The sequence below is a fragment of the Seriola aureovittata genome, chromosome 9 (genome assembly GCF_021018895.1).
Source record: "Seriola aureovittata isolate HTS-2021-v1 ecotype China chromosome 9, ASM2101889v1, whole genome shotgun sequence".
NCBI lineage: Eukaryota > Metazoa > Chordata > Actinopteri > Carangiformes > Carangidae > Seriola > Seriola aureovittata.
In genome coordinates, this window is record NC_079372.1 from 10,209,705 (window position 1) to 10,227,294 (window position 17,590).

The following is a 17,590-nucleotide window of genomic DNA, read 5'->3' on the forward strand; positions in this document are numbered from 1 at the left end:
ACAAATTAAATTGGATGTTAGGATTGTCTGTTGTTTGAATTTTATAGATTTCAATTCCAAATCTGCTTATCAATTACATTTTCTTATCGATTCCGTTTTGATTCTGAAATGAAAAAAAAATATGTAAAACGTTTAGATAACATAAATATCTTTATTCTTTTACGCGTTGACTGAACATTCACAAAGTCAGTAGTATTAATTTACATTAAAGTATTTATTTACAATAAAAACATATAATGCAGAGCCATGACATGGACTATTGAATTATTACTGTTCATTATTAACTATTATTACTACAACTGATGAGCTGCTAACAAAGATAAAAGTCTTCAGCCCAAACTGGAACCTAAGTACGACTATAGTTGCTCTCATCCTGTCCTCCTTTCCTCTCCTCTTTCTCATCATCCTCTTCTTTTTTCCCTTTCACATCTTTCACACTGCTTTGTTGATGTGTGATAGTCTCATAGACAGATCCTGGTCCTGGCAGATAGCTATGTATGTTCAAGCAGACATGTAACCGTTATTTGCAATAATAAAGGGTTATGGTTTTTAGGAGCCAATGAGCAGAACTGAAATTCAGTGTTTTTTAAGGGTACTTGGTACTTGGCATTTGGACCTGGGATGTCTTGCATACAGAGGGATGAGAGCAAGACACAAAAAACAACAAGTTTGTGAGAAGAAGGAACACTCTAAAAGATGTCAGATGCCTTTTTATGGCATAAACAACAGGAATATAAAGCTAGTTGTGTGTTTGTGTAGAAAACACTTAGCCTTAGCCAAAGATCTGAAGTAATATTTCTCTGCTGCACATTCATGCTGTGAATCTCCCATTCTACCACATCTGGTGACTGGGGAGGCCACTGAAGAACACTGAACTTATTGTCATGTTCATGAAACCATGAACATGAGGCTTTTGCTTTGTGACATGGTGCATTATCATGCTTGAAGTAGCCATTACAAGATGGTATGCACATGGTCAGCAACAATACTCAGATAGACTGTGACATTCAAACCATGATTGATAATAAGTATGATAATAACAATACAAATATAATAATAACAACAACAACAACAATAATAATAATAATAATAATAATAATAATAAATAATAGTAATAATAGATAATAGTAATAATATTTACTTATTCGTATTTTTATAACTGCTTGCTTTTATTTATTCAGTTATTTATAACTGATGCGTTAAATACTACACATAACAATAAACTAAACTAAAATATATTAAAAAAAACAAATAATAGTTGTTGTTTTTTTAATGAAATGATTTTAATCAAATTATTTAAAAAAAGGAATAATTAAATACACACACACGAATACGTACACAACCAGAAGTGACGTAGTTAGTTCTGACTTCACAGGAACTGAGAAACATATACAACAAAGATGGCGTCTCCCGGCGAGGCAACAGTGATCGTTTCACACGTGGGGAAAAAGAAGGTAACTGCGATTAAATCATAAGTGAAGGGTCATTACTTAAACCGAGTCCGGCTTTATATCACCAGCTAACACGTGCTGACAGACAGACAGTAACAATGGTTGATTGTTTGTTAGCACCAGCAGTGTCCTGGAGGAGGCGAGCAGACCGTCTCTCTGTGTGCGCACACACACACACACACACACACACACACACACACACACACTCTCTCTCTCTCTATAACCTGTCACTTTTTGCTTCTCTTCAGCTACCTCCATCTCGGTACTGGCAGGAGACACAGGAGAAGGAGAAAGATGAAAACAAAGTGGGAGAAGGTGGAGGGCGGACTGGAGAGGCTCTGCAGCAGGGGGAGCAAAAGACACAGAAAACAAAGAAAAGAAAGCAAGACCAGACTCAAAGAGAAGAAAAGAAATTCATATCAGGGGTAAGATTTTATGTCAGTTAACATGTCGTCTTATAACTTGGCTTTTGAAAAGTGCCATATTGTATTGTGTATTATCATTGTCATCTTATTATTAAAAGAGAATGAAAGTGGCTGTTGTGGGGTCGGGTTTGCATCTGAATGACACTGTCATTTCATATCCTTTCATTGTATTGTAAAGTTTGTTCAGGGTTCTTGTTTAAATACAAAGTTCTGCACTTCACCATAACTGTGAAGCAGCCTTTATAACCAGAAGATAATACAGTACCCCCAGATAATCTCTACTTTTCTATTCCATTATTGATATTACATCAACATATCTCCCAGATGTACATTAACAGCCCTCTGTTCTTGTATTAACAAAGTAGATCCTGTGTATTTTCTCTAATACTTCATACTCTCTCAGAAATCAGACCCGTTCCCTGGTCCTGCTCCAATTCCAGAAGACAGGATGCAGAAGTTCAAGAGGAAAGATAAAACTAAAAAGGTAACACCCCAATGTCTTTTTTTTTTCTTTTCTTTTTTTTTTTTTTTACTGTTTCTGGTAAGTAAGTGGAGTTAGCTGTTGCCACAAGCCAACATCTCTTTGCATCTCTTCCTAGCATCGCCGCCAGCACTACAAACTGAAAGATATGATAGCTCGCTCCGAAGAAGCTTCAGAAATGGCCCAGAAACAATCCGCCCGGTTTGACCTCCTACTCCCAGAGGACGCAGGGTAAGCTCTTCTAAAAATTGCCGGTTTCTTCGTGCCACTGTGTGTGATGTGTCAGAGTTTGAATGATGAAAATTTCACTTACAGTCTTTGATTAAAATCCTGGTGGTGAAATATTTCCCTCTGATCTCAGGTTTCTAGAAGGAGATGAAGATGAAGACACATGTACGATCTCTCAGGAAGATATTGCAGATGTTGTGGATATAACATCTGGAGCAAAGGTGAGGACACTAGTGAAGCTGTTGGCATCAAAGTTCTGGGGCCTTATTTACTAAAACATCTCTATTTTGACTTCTGTAGACATACTGCATAGGGATGTAACGATGCAACGCGATGCCCTTTTTAAACAGCAGAGGGCGTAATCTACTTTTGATTTCACGTGTTGGACGTCATACGTCACTGTCAGGTATTGGTTCAGACGGAACAGAGACATGGCGGCAGTGGCAAGTTGGCACCGCCTTCTGCTGTTTAAAAAGGGCATCGCGATTCATTTTTCATCTCAGGTGATTTGCATCGATTTTTAACTGTCTCGCGATGCATCGTTACATCCCTAATACTGCATGTGCATTCTTTTCTAGTTATTTGAGGCACTGCAGGTGTTAAATCCACATCAGCTTGAAGTAAAAAAAACAAAGTGCTTAGACTGCATTTTAGGCTGAGATTATCATAAGCAAGACACAGCACAGGTTCCCAACTTATTAACAAGTCTGAAATCACTTTTCTGTTGATTTGTTTCAAATTCTTTTTGGCTACAAAGGAGGTTATGTCGACTTCTTTGCTGTTTTTTCTTCCTTTTTACGATTCTCTTCTGACCTTACTGTATTTTCATGTCGCGTCACCATGACACATAATATGCTGGACATCATGTCATCATGCTGGTGTCTGTGGCTCCGGAGACTCATTCATAATACATAGTAGAAACTTGGTACTTACACCACAGGTACTCCATATAGACTAGAAAATATAATTAGATTTTGGTGTACCTTACTATGTAAATTTGCATATCAATGAGGTAAAACAGATGTTTGTTTACAAAAAAAAAAACACTAATACTGTGCATACAGGACATAAAGCAATTCAAGTGCCCCTTGTTATGAATCAGACAAAAGCATAGCATAGCAAATGATGTTTGGATTGCATTTGAACCAAATTCCAAGAGCACTATTATCAATCAATACCTATTTCTTTTCTTCTCTTGCTGCTTTTCATTGATTTGTTTTTTTCCCTCCTCAGTACTTTAACCTTAAACTGTCTCAGTTTGGACCATATCGAGTGGATTACAGCAAAACCGGGCGGTCAGTATCACGCTTCCCAAACGCTGTCTTGGTTCAATATTAAATAATTTACCCTGATATCTTTATTGGTCTGTAGTTTTTTGCCGTCACATAAAGTTCTGGGGGCAAGTGTGTCTGCCTGTAGTTTGATGCTTGGCAGGTAAATCTTTTAAATGTCTGAGTTGTGCAATTGTTGTTTATTTTGTGTTCTCCGTCCTTCAGTCACCTTTTGCTAGGTGGGAGGAGAGGCCATGTTGCTTGTGTAGACTGGCAGTCCAAACAGCTGTTGTGTGAGATTAACGTGATGGAGTCCATCAATGATGTAAAGTACGTCATCTAACCGTGCATTGTGCAGCACTACACGAAGCACTTGAACAATTGATATTCTACAGTCATGCTTCCCCTACCAGCAGCTGTGAACATGTTCTCTGTTAATAACATACATCTGTGCCTTTGTTTAGGTGGCTCCACAGTGAGGCCATGTATGCAGTGGCTCAGAAGAAGTGGCTGCATATCTATGACTCCAATGGAATAGAGCTTCACTGCATCCGCAAATTCAATGACGTCCTTCGTATGCAGTTCCTCCCCTACCACTTTTTGCTAGCAACAGCGGTGGGTTCATTATCACTGTGCTTAAAGGTTTTGCATGTGACATATTGCATGTTAATTTTAAATATATTACCACAGTAATGAAAAGTTGTCTCCCTCTGATTGCTGAATTTGCCACAAACCCAGAAGATATCAGGCTTTTCTTTTGGTCAAACATTCATTTAATTTTTTTCCCTCTTTAACCAGGTAGAGTTCTCATTAAGTTTGAAGTTTTTCTTTTTCAGTAGAGGTGCCTGGCCAAGAGGGCAGCACTGACACATTGTTGTAGTTATGACAATAAATACAAATGACAGGCTAAGACAACTTATCACACACTACAAAAGAGTCCAGACAATATCCAATTGAGATGCATAAACACGTGTCTTTCTCTGGGATCGTTCTGACAAGCAGATAATTAGACATTTTCACTAAGGTATGCTGGATTAGCTACTAGTGCTTCCTGTTTGGATTGTACCCATGTGCAGAGAACTGTGGATTACTTTTATACTAGTAAGTAGTAATGATTGTCAGGCAAGTTCAGGAGCAACAAGGAGTAGTGATTTCTAAGCAAATTTATTGAAGTTTATTCACGATGGAAAGTGAAGATAATGGTTTACTTAGGAAGTTTCCCAGTGTTTTAGAACACCAACATACACATGTGCCTTTCACGTCACGCAGTGTCTTTTCCCCTTGTCGTTCTCTCCACACCTCACAAACCCCTGATACACAGTAAAATAAGAACAATAATTTTAAAATCAAACACAGAATTTGTTTTTATAAACTGACTTGAATTCACCAACAGTAATCAGCTCTGATAAACCTTCTTTCTATTGCTCTTCTTTTCAGAGTGCTACAAGTTTCCTGCAGTACTTAGATGTGTCCGTGGGAAAGGAGGTGGCAGCCATCTGCACCAAGACTGGCCGGCTTGATGTGATGTGCCAGAACCCTCATAATGCCATTATCCACCTAGGACACCCCAACGGCACAGTCACCCTGTGGTCGCCCAACCAGAAAGAAGCCCTTGCCAAGATGCTCTGTCACCAGGGTGGAGTGCGCTCTGTCACTGTAGATAAGACGGGCACGTGAGTCACCACCAAACTCTGAACCTATCATTTCTTACCTAATTTTTTTGGATTCCTTGAAAGTGTAACAAGTCCTTGTAATCAGTGTTAAAATCTTTTCTTCAGTCCTCAAAAACTCACATCTATTCTCCCAGACAAGCACACCCAACACCCTTTCAGCAGGCCTATATTGCGCTCCACTGTTGTTCTTGTGTGTGCATGTGCTCGGTTGTACCTTGCCTCCTGTTGGTTTAAGGGGTTTGTGAGGAGCCATCAATCATGTTTTTAATGGGTAGTTCTGGTCTCCTACAGTCATAAACACAATGTTCAGATATTGTTCACCAGGTCTAACATGGCAAATAAAGCCTTGCAAATAAAAGACAAGTCACTAATGTTGAAGAAAATTCACTCAAGTCCTTAGTTTCAAGTTTGCTGTAGTGAAGTAAGTTTATTGGTATCCAAGGATACTGTGAGCCAACTGACACAGAGCGGGTCTGAGGCAGTAGACTGACCCAGAGTGTAGGGCAGGGGAACAGTTATACAGTTCAAGACAATGGGATGGACAACTGTATTTGCATATACCTGGGGTTACAGACATTTGGTCAGACAGGAAAGGAAATTAGAAACAAAAGGTAACGTTCTCTAGAGGTCTAGCAGTGTAACACCTAGGTTCAAGTTATCAAGGGGGTAGGAGGGCCTCTTAGGCTGGATCGGCATGATAGCAGAGGTTCCTCCTTGTGAGGCCAGAAGGTAATCTAGTGTGGCACGATTCTGTAAAGGCATCATTGTTATGGCAGTCATTTCCTGTCTGAATAGAGACATGCCTCTTACAGTAGAGTTTGCAAGATCTTCAACCACATGGGAGAGTTCTCTTGTTCGGTCCAATGTTACCATAACTTTGTAGATTGCATGGGTGGAGTTGTAGTGTAATGTGTGGTAATAGTCACAGGAGGTGATGGGTGAAGCCATCAATGGGAGTCCTTGAGTTGTACTGTGTGGGATGTATCCACACACATAACAGCTATTAGGATTTGGACTATTGTCAGCTACCATTTTTCCAATTGGAGATATGTGTTTGTTTGGGATTATGGCAGCTGGGCAGCAGTTGGTTTTCTCTCGTGGTGTGCTGGTTGGTCTCTTTTCTGAAGTCTGTAGATTTTCTCTGTTCAATCCGCTTGGGCGTGTTCCAGGTGGCTGGAGATGTATATCGGTTTCTGGGGCTCCGGTGTCGACGTTGTCCTTCAGTAAGATGGGTCCTTTTGTGATCCTGACAGTGATGAGGGAGAAGGTCCATGGGATGAGGAGGGTTCTTGTCGGTGTCTGGTGCATGTTGAATCCAGGTGGGACGGCCCTCACACTTGACTGCTGTGTTGGTGTTGAGCAGGACGTGTTGCAGCTTGGACCATCGGGGTTTCCGGGCGTTCTTCTGTCAGAACTCTCTGATGCAGACCCAGTCCTCAGGTTGGATGTTGTAACAAGGTTCGTCGCTAGGAGGAGACTGGACAGCTTTCACTTGTCTGTGGATGTACTCAGCAACAGCAGTTAGAACACAGTAAAATTCTCTTGTAGATGGCGTAGATCGTGTTGCATTGTAGTCTTTCAACAATTGTTGACGCATTGACAAGTCATGAGACATGTAAGTTAGTTACAGGGAATAGGTGTGGGAGCCACAATGCGGCCGTCATTGTGGATCCACAGATTTACATATTTACATCCATGAGAAAGCCAAAACCTATGACCCTTCACATCAGCAGTCTTCTTGCAAAAAGAACCACGTTATTAGGGGAAACAAGGTTGTTAGCGGGTGTGGGAGAATAGAAGTTCAAAACTTAAACGGTAGTTTTGGCCGCATGGTCAGCCAAACACCTTTTGCCCACAGTGTACAAGATCTGTAAACATGTAAACATTCAAAATTGTCTGCAGTCTATGTAATTTGTATTACATACCTGAGGCTAGGTGACAAGCCTTCGTCAGTACAAATAACTCAGCTACTTGGGCGGAGCTTGAGGATGGCAGGGCGTCACTTTCAATAATTATCATTATGTCTTGACTCACTGTAGAATCTGTAGAATAAAGTTTCTAGAATGAGCTACAAAGACTGTAGAAATGACTATAAAACAACTGATTCAACAAAAGGACAGTCATATCTGGAATTAGACAAACATCTGATATCTCGTCATGCTTTCTAGAGTTGAACGGCAAATTTTGTAGGTAGTGATGTATTTTTGTTAAACGCTGCAAACATTTAAAGCTAATGGAATCTTAATTTAATTTAAGTTCCAAATGGACTTGAAGCATCTTCTGCCTCATCTCTATCTGGCATAGCCGTCGTTAGGACAGTGCTAGGTTCAAACTAAGCTGTTCAAACATGCAGCAACATAACATGACTGACAGTGTAGAAGTTAACTGTGATTGCTTTGTTTTTGTTTTGTTAATTTGATGCAGCAATGAACACATTGTATGATCTATCACACTTTAGAAAACATAAGAAGAGTCATTCATTGACTAAAAGCTCTACTTCAAAGTAAGAGTACTTCATAAAGCTGTAGTAGAGTCAAAGGTACACTGTCTTTCGTAAACGTCAGAAGTTTCTGAAACAATAATGTTATAGTAAAGTAAAGATACTGGAAAATATACAGTACTGAATTACATGTACTTTGTTACTGTCCATCACTATGTGGGACCATGACTCTGCGAAGGGGAGCTTAGGACATCAGATGTGTAAGTTGCAAGTGTAGTTCCAATTAGCTTACAAGGTAGAAGTTGGGTTTCTACTGGTTCAGGTCTGGAGGAAATATAAGAGATAGGTTTGTAAGATTAGTTAGTTGTGTCAATGGGTGTGAATAGATTATGCCAATTTCCATGAAAGATTGGTTATGGTCAGGATTGGGGTGAGTGCATGTTGAGGGTTTTCACACAATTGTTGAGGTGAATTCCATTAACCATTTCCCACAATAACTAATTATAACTAACAATAATAAGTTTTCATCTGTGACCTATCACTGTGCCAGTGTCACAGAGTCAGAGGGAGAGGCTAAAGATAAGTTATCATAGGTGAATGTAAACAGATATACAGCTAAACTGAAAATATGCTTTGTAGAGGTTAATTACAGGGCAAATTGAATCTTCTCCCTTCTTGAAAGGGATACTGTGTAGTCTTTGGAAAGGAGGCATTACTTTGGTAATATCTGTGTTGGCTCATAAGTCCTAATCAAGTTGGTGTCATTAGTGAAAGAGGTTAATTTTCAGCAAATCAAACTCTAACCATCACAGATATTGAGTATTAGCAAATCACACGGATAATCTAGTAAAGAAGTTTATCCAGAATTTTTTAGAAATTGTATTTCATGGTAAAATCAAACAGTTCTACCCATACTGTAAAACATAACTACATGCAATCATTCTTAATCTAACCATTAAATTTTTAATTTAATTTAACACTTGTTGCTCTTTTTCAAGTAGCAACATGCAGGAATGCATCAATCAATCAATTTCACTTGCACTGGTTACAGTACCGATCTATTAAACAAGATCCAATATCACATTAGAGAAACAAGCTCTATTGCAAATCTCAGACAGACATACAAACACTAGATCAAAGGACGTACCTGTGACTACTGATCTCCCTCCCTACGTCACTTACTCTGTTTAAGTCCTTGTTATAGTGTCTTTATAACTGTTTGTGCTTCACTGATGTTTAGTTTCTGTGATTGTCTCTGTTCAATTCGTATTGTACTGTGTTTTGTAGTCTACGAGTTGTTTAAAATACCTTTAACTGCTACCAGTTTAATGTTTCCATCTTAAACTGAATCTTTCATGGAGGTGCCAGAGACAGGGTGGGTTCGATTTACTTTTTAAATTTGGTAGTTGCAAATCCGCCATTTCTCACCACAATGGAAGGGATTTCCAAAGCCTTTATCCCAGGAAGGTGGCTTCGTCCAAGGTGTGAAGTTCCATAGGACTCCTCTGCCAAGAGAGACACTTAAAACAAAACTATTAACATATGGATCAGTGGAGGCTTGGTCTTTCTGCTCAGAACGCCTCTTTCTCCATGTTAAACTTTGAAAGGCAAAAGACAACATAAATGACAGATTCCATATCAGACACATATAAATGACATATCTACAGGTAGGGCAGGAAGGGCCCTTAGACTGAATCAACATATCTATAGGTAAGTTGTTGTTAAGACGATAAAGCGTTGGTGATGTAAGAGGGAAGAAGGGGTGTTCTCCTTGATGAAAGGATCAAAGGGCCAACTCAGTAGGGTTATAGAGTTGTTCGTAGGTGTCAGCAAGTCTACACTGAATACACTGAAGATTGTGTATATTCTTCCTCACTAACCAATAATCCATCCATCCTCAACTGCTCCTTCCTGGAGATTAAGCCTGACTGAGCTGTTATGCACTATGAAGGAATCAGGTCCCATTTGGCCATTTGTCCGCTATATTCAGCAAAGTTAGATGTGACAGATAACCTACACATTGACAGAATGGAAACCTTATTTGTAGCTGAAGCTGTATTTTTTTCAATGATGGTGCTTTTATTGCGATGTGGGTGCAGTCAATTACTCCAGTGACATTAACAAATCCAGCTATGGCGTGGAAATCCCCTGTCACGAGTTTAGATATTCACCAGTACACAGTTCAACAAGTTGTGTATAAATTGAGAAAGATTTCGTACTGGGACCACTCTCTCTAGAAGTGGCTAAAAAGCACCTATGATGACACCGAAAGCACAACTCTAGAGTGCAGACCCAGGGTAACAGCTAAAGGCTTAAAGGAAGCATTGCAGTTTGTTAACATCTTTGTTCATGAGTCTATCAAACACAAATCATGGACCACGGTGTCCATGGCAGACACCACAGAGTTAAAAATAAAAAACCCACATCACTGTCTGTCTCAAGTTTACCAATGAGCACCTTGAAACTGCACAGCGCTACTGGGAGAAGAAAATTCTTGTGGAGTGATTGTATGGGAAGAATCTAGCACTGTTTATGGTGTAAAAGGGGAACTGCATACCAACATGAAAACATCATATCTTATAACTAATTGACACAGAAAACCAGATCATTCCAAAGGGTTTACATACTTTTTTCTGTCACTGTAAAAACAGTGTATCACCTTTTCTTATTAATGCAAGTATCCAAAGCAGCAGTCTGTGAATTCTGCAAAGTGCTAGTGCCCCCCAAGGCACAACAGTGGGTGGTTAAAGGTAGCAATTTGGCAGAAGATATCCATAAATGATAAATGGCCTCATTGCCAGGTTGAATAAAGTATACAGTATTTTCTGGGGTGACCAATGATGCGCAGTTTCCCCGATGTCCACCAGAGAGAAATCTGATGTTATGGTCTTCTCTTTTGGCAGATACATGGTGACATCTGGAATGGATAAAAAGCTGAAGTTATACGATATTAGAGCTTTCAAGCCCCTCAAGTCGTTCTTCCTCCCAGCTGGAGCTTCCTGTTTATCCCTGAGCCAGAGAGGGCTGCTGTCTGCAGCCACGGGAGATATTGTTCAGGTCATCATCATTTCCACACTACACCATTGATTTGTCATTGAAAAACAATCAGGCGACCATAAATACAATGATCAGCAAGAACTGGAAATGTGAAACTGTAGATTTTGCGTTGTGTACTTACCTCTTGACAAATTTCACTATCAAATTGCTGGTACATAATAGACCTCTGTACATATTGGTTACCTGTATTTTGCATGTCACTCAATTTTTGTCTGTGAAAACTGTCTCTATGCAGGTGTACAAGGACGTGTGGAGCACTCCAGTGACTAAACCCTACATGGCTCACAGAGCTCAGGGGACAGTGTGGGGGCTGCACTTCTGTCCCTTTGAGGACGTCCTCGGGGTCGGACACGGAGACGGTTTCACCAGCATGCTCGTACCAGGTCTGACCTGATTTCACATCACACCTACATATTGGCCCTGACAGCAAGAGCGCATCATATAGGTCAAGGTCAAAATATCAATGACCACATGACATATGCCAATGCTAAACTCAATATTCATGTTTTATTTTACTTTGAAAATAACTCACGCATTGCATTCTACTTTGCATTAAAACTGTTCTCATCCCTTCTATACCGATGTTGTCTTCTATTTAAATTCATAGGTGCGGGTGAACCTAACTTTGACGGTCTGGATGCAAATCCATACCGCAGTGCAAAGCAGAGGCAGGAGTGGGAGGTTAAAGCCCTGCTGGAGAAGATCCAGCCGGAGCTCATCACCCTGGACCCAAATGAACTGGGACAAGTTGACCACGCCACCTTTCAACAAAGGCACCAAGACAGGGTTCAAGCTCTGGTCAGTGTCTGGAAGAATCTGATCGGCACATATCAAATTTTATTTTATGTTACAAATCTGTATATTTTGAAATACTGGTTTAATATTGTTTACAACTTTTTTACTTCTCAGGGCTTTGACCCACTTGCCAAAGAAAAATTTATTCCCAAGTTTAAGAAAAAAGGTCGTAGTTCTGCTGGCAGTGTTGAAAGGCGCAAGAAGCAAGTGGCTCATGAGGACCAGAGGGTGAGTAATCCAGATTATAAAATGAAGTTTGATTAAATGACAGGGTGATTTCTTTTTTTCTGCTATGACTGCATTACTTGGCTCATCTCTCTTGACTTGTTTACCCCCCAGGATATAATCAGGAAAACTGTGGAGGACAAAATGAAGATGGAAAAAGAAAGAGAGGAGAGGGAGAAAAAGAAGGCAGTATTATCCAGCTCGAGATCCGCTCTGGACAGATTCAAAAAATAGAAAAGGAGGAGCCTTTGTGCCGCCCCAAACCCCACTGACATTCTGTGGGAGTGACTTTTGAACTTCATACAAAGGACACATTTCTTGGAGACATTACTCAACTGTGGGAACAAAACACAATACTGCTGAAATTCCCTATATGGTCTGCTAATGGTTAGCAGTTCATCTGTAATCAATTTTGAGTGCAGTAGTGGGCTGTTCTATTTAAAGCCTGTAGCATGAAGAACTTTCTGTCTATGTGGGCAAATAATGTGAGGTGCAAGGCTGGCATGAGTGTCACCTAGAATAAAGGTTTAGTTGTGTTTTTTCTCTAATGATAAACAAATTTTCACTCACTTTTGACCTTTTCAAATGATATGCTTTGGTGGCGGAGCTGACTGAACATGTGTCAAATGTTTTATATTAATATGTTATAAAAATAAACAACATCATATCAAGCCCCTGAATTCAGTGTGTCATTTTACATTCCATCTAAATGATGATGGCAAACGCTCGAATATAAAACATACTGCCACGTCGGCAGCACATTCGGATGTGATGCACAGCTGGCATCCCTCCCAAACTGTTTAGCAGGTGTATCTGGGACATGTTTGTTTACAGTTGTTAGCAGCAATGACGATAGGCTGTGCAAAAGAACTGTAATGATTTCTTAAAGAATTATATATACAGTATACTGACAAGTTTTTCAGAATATTTAGATCAGGGGAGGGTGGAAGGGGAACCAGGCAAGCAATTTAGGAGGAAGCCTGATAAGTTTCCATTTGTCATATTCCCAGCCTCAGTTGAGTTCAATGTGAATTACAGCTCAAAGGATGTGTTATCTTCAAAAGTTTCTCATACCACACCTGACCTGGGGAGAATGGTTTCGCTCTACAACTGGAATAACCTGCTAAATTAATTGAATTGAATCGTTACCAGCACGCACTGTTCTGAGGGAGTTAACAGTTCAAATGAGTTGTATATTAATTATTTGTGGATCTTTTGTTTAGAGCGTCTCTGCTTGTGATTCCTTCATATATTTTGGTGAGATCACATGCTAATTTGTGCTCAAGTCTTGAATGTGATGGACAGGTAATGACTCATGTTAGAAGTCATGATGGTTCAAGCATGTCATGATCTGCTGGAAGAAATTGTCCCACTGCCTCTTGCCTATTCATGTTCTCAACTGTTGTGAAGTTCCTCAGCTTCATTTATTAAGGAAAGAGGGTAAATACAATGTAATTGAAATGTCGAGTGTTGAAACTGTGCGTGTGAGTGTGTGTGTCTTTTTGGAAAAAGACACCAGGCAAACCTAAATTAAGATACATAGGGTTTTTTTTTTTATTGGTGGTGGTTTTTTGATTCACACACATATTTCCTGAGTGTAAACACACCGACTACTTTCTTTACATGGTGATAGGAGCGGGACAGGCTGAGGCTTTACCTCTGACAGATGGTAAACTGTCTTTTAAAATAGAATCCTCCAATATTGGTTGAGCAGAGACTAAACCCAGTCCAGATACATCAGCGCAAAACAGCCATTCACACTCAACTTAATGTTTACAGACAAAGGTTAGAAATACTACTGTTCAGTGGCACTGTGTATCACATCACCTTCACAGTTATATTTTCAGTGATCTGAGGCAGCAGATTTACTGAGCTGTCAAAGAAAGAACTTCACCTGCTGTCTGCTCTCACAGCAGGTCAAATACATCTCACTGTCTCCAACAGAACAATTCATGCCCTGTCATTGCACATATAATCATGTCTTTAATATTGAATAACAACATGAATTCCTTTCATGTACCGAGGTGATTATTTTTAAACACAACAAGTATTGATTAATTATTACTTCCTTCCTACCGGGTATATGCAGCTCGTGATTTGCTATCTATTTTATTGTTTTTTGGATACATGCATTTAAGCATCTTAAACTAACATCTACAATTTAAGTACCTGGTGATATACTACATATATAACAGTAGCAGCTTATAGATGTCGGACGTAATGTATTAATAGAAGTACTTGTTCCGATGTGCATTCATCAAATAAGCGACTGTAATTCCTCGCCATATACTATCAGCATGCCTGTGTTGTTTGTTCTACATCTACAGTAAGTGTCAGTGTAATAATGCAGGATGCTGTAACAGTCTAAAGATAGGCTAAAGATTACTGTGACAGTTCTTCAAACTACCAGCTGCTCGTCCCCTTTTCTGCAAAAAAAGCCAGTAAAATGCATTATAGTGTTTAAAAAAATAAAGCTATAAAAATAAACTGACATTTTTTCAGTGCACACAGTGTAGCTTCACAATCTGAAGAGCACTTGTGCTGTTCACAGTATTGAAGCGAGGCACAGCCTCGCTGATTCCAGTTTTCAGCAACCCTCACAACCCCTGTTCCAGCCCCAGAGCTGACCCAAGCATCGCCCTGACTTTGCACATCCCCAGAGAAGCACGCAGACTCAGCCATGAGCAGGGAGGAGATGAATGAACGTCAGCCCAGAAGTGCAGCATCTCCCTGGGAGTGATGTGGTGGATGGACACCATGGCCTGATAGCAGCAGCGCCCATAGGGAACACCTGGACCACCAGAGAAGAGAGGACAGTGCGAGGGCAGCACCCCAGCTGCCCGAGCACAAAGACCTACAAACACATCCTCTGGGGGCAGAGGTGTGGATAAAGGTGAAGCAGAGGCTGCCAGGGAAATTTTGAGCAGTGCAGAGCGGGACAGAACATAGGCCGTACCACTGCAATAGTCTGGAAAGACAGAGGGAGGGTAGGCCCCTGCAGGGAGGTAGTGCTTACTATCCGGGTCACGGTCCGGAGCCACATGTAGATGCACCCTACCAAGGTACAAGTCTCCTTGTTCATAGGGGTTACGGCTCTTGTTCAGAAAGTGCAGGAGGGCACTGGGATTGAACAGGACATCATCATCTACTTTGGCCATGAAGTGAGCATGAGGGCAGAACCGACGGGCCCAGCCCAGCATGGACAGGGTCTTCAGGGTGAGGTTGGAGTAGGTGTCCAAAAAACGCCCTTGAATCAGATCTCCTCGCTCCCGGGCCTCTTCTATCAGCAGCTTGGCCAATCCCAGGTCAGACGTCACACCCACCATGAAGAGGGTCATGACCCGCAGGCCCCTCACCTCCACTTCCCCTCCCCAGGTGTCCCTGATGGCTTGGCGGGCCCTCTGATTGGCAGGAGCCGTGGTAACCATGGTGATGAGGTAAGGCTTGGCACGCTGGCACACGAGCGGGCTGGGCATGAGCAGGAACTCCTCGGGTCTGGTGGGAGGGACGCTCTGTGGGGGGATGATGCCGGCGTGCGGCTCCACCACCGTGTTCATGCTCATCGAGGTGACCCATGACTCGATGAGGTCCACAAAGAGCAGAGCCAACAGCGCTGCGCACGCCATCGCCGCGCAAAGAAATGGCAAAAGCCCAGGCCGGCTCCCCCGCTTCCCAAACCGGGGTTTACATACCCCGGTACATAGTCCCCGTCCGACCATGACCAACCTCCACGACCGCTGCGCAGCTCTGAGGACGGCGATGGCTGCTGCAACTCCCCCTTTTCTCCCTTGCCTTCCTTCCCTTGTCTCCACGACTAGACTCACCCTCTATCCCTCTACCATTGCGTCTTTGTGCGTCCCCTCCAATCTCATTCTCCTCGCGTCGCTGCTTTGCTCAGGGATCCAGATCCGCAGCAGCTGCCGTGGGACAGAGCCAGTGTCGGTGAGGATGCGGTAAAGGAGCTGGTACTCTTGTGTTGATGCTACAGCTCAGTCAGTTTTACAAAACTGGGATATGCAGCTGCGCAAATGAAACGGTCGATTCGACAGCAACCCGGAGCTATTTTTGCTCTATACTCCACCCTTAGGTAAAGCGCGCCCCGATGCTCTCTCATGATGTGACGAGGTTTGCTTTTGATGAGCAGATTTATTTTCCGGTCATCAAGCTGCGTATTGACTGTCCTGTGGCCGACTACACAGAGATCTAATAGGACCATATCGATAAATGTTGACCTAGTGCATAAAGATTTCCATGCACTAGGTCAATACTGTATACAGTATACTGTAGCGTATAATCATCTGTTAATAAATAATACTCCGTGTCTGTTGGCGCAGTTTGATCATTAAAAGGATTAAAACCTTGTATTACTGCAAAAAAAGTGTAGTTGGCGTGGGGCATATATCCTACTGTTTAGACTACTAGATTCCGATTCCCATTATAGCTGCAATATGGGCAAATAATAGCGAAGCATTTATTGGCTGGAGATGTAAAAACAAATGCATGAACAGTATGATGCAGATCGTAATTGGAAAGAATAGAATATTATATAACGTTCGTTATTTAAATTTTACTGATCGAAAAATGAAATAAAAGTTAGGAAGAATTTCCAGTCTTCGTATCAGACTCGTGAGTAGATGGCGTGACCACATTGTATTACTCACATGTCTAACACTTCAGAATGACTGTTAGCCACTGGGTCACAGGACGTTGAAGCTAAAAAGGCACATAATTTTGGAAATATTAGTGCTTTTACTTAATTGATAATATTTAGCCCTATTCATAAATAGCCTATTATGCCAATAAAAAAAAATGTTTTCATGTCATGTGACCCAGGGCTTCACAATCTATGATAAAATGTGTAATAGTGATGATGATAATGATGATGATAATGATTATTATTATTATTATTATTATCATCATTATTATTATTATTATTATTATTATTATTATTATTATTATTATTCACTGTCATTTGACTGGGTGTGAAGCTTTCCCGTGCGCCTATTGTTCTCCTGCACATGCAGTGCTGTCACGCCTGGTGGTGCAGGGCGACACTTTGTGGTCATTTGGTGGTAATGCCTGTTTTCGATCCATCCATCTATCTACGTATCTATCTAGCTATCTGAGTGCTCAATGAAAAATGCCTCAAAGCATTTGTTTATTCAATATAGGCCTATTGTTTAGGGCAGTTGTTCACTGAACAGCTCCAGTCCAGTGGACTACATTTCCTCCATTTGTTTAAATACAAAAGATGTGCTGCAAAAACAGATGCCTCAAATTTCCAAATCTTGAAACCAATATGTAAGTTTTACTTTTTACATATGTACATAGGCTATAAAACTATAAACAATGTAAATTCTTTGTGATTACAGTAGATGACACAGTGTTTTAGCTGTTGTTGTGTATATCTCTTGGAATGAATTATAAATTACCTAAAATGACACATATGAAAAATAGTTTAGTGTGTAGCTTTTATTGTACTGTAAGGGCTGCTTTAATGATGAACTTATATCACACAATACATGAATGATTTTTATAATACTG

At 40.8% G+C, this 17,590-nt stretch overlaps 2 protein-coding genes across 2 annotated transcripts; one reads left to right on the forward strand and one right to left on the reverse strand.

Moving 5' to 3' along the window:
- The first annotated feature begins 1,354 nt into the window (after positions 1-1,354).
- On the forward strand, positions 1,355-12,717 carry wdr46 (WD repeat domain 46). Its single transcript, XM_056386071.1, has 14 exons — positions 1,355-1,454; positions 1,700-1,876; positions 2,280-2,360; positions 2,476-2,588; positions 2,719-2,806; positions 3,819-3,880; positions 4,082-4,186; positions 4,321-4,471; positions 5,294-5,529; positions 10,873-11,026; positions 11,262-11,409; positions 11,634-11,824; positions 11,936-12,049; positions 12,161-12,717. Exons 1-14 carry the CDS (start codon positions 1,401-1,403, stop codon positions 12,278-12,280), a joined length of 1,794 nt encoding a protein of 597 aa, XP_056242046.1. The 5' UTR covers positions 1,355-1,400; the 3' UTR covers positions 12,281-12,717.
- Positions 12,718-13,576: 859 nt separating this feature from the next.
- Positions 13,577-16,902, reverse strand: b3galt4 (UDP-Gal:betaGlcNAc beta 1,3-galactosyltransferase, polypeptide 4). Its single transcript, XM_056384010.1, has one exon. The coding sequence runs from the start codon at positions 15,763-15,765 to the stop codon at positions 14,644-14,646; it is 1,122 nt and encodes a 373-aa protein (XP_056239985.1). The 5' UTR covers positions 15,766-16,902; the 3' UTR covers positions 13,577-14,643.
- Between the last annotated feature and the right edge of the window lie 688 nt (positions 16,903-17,590).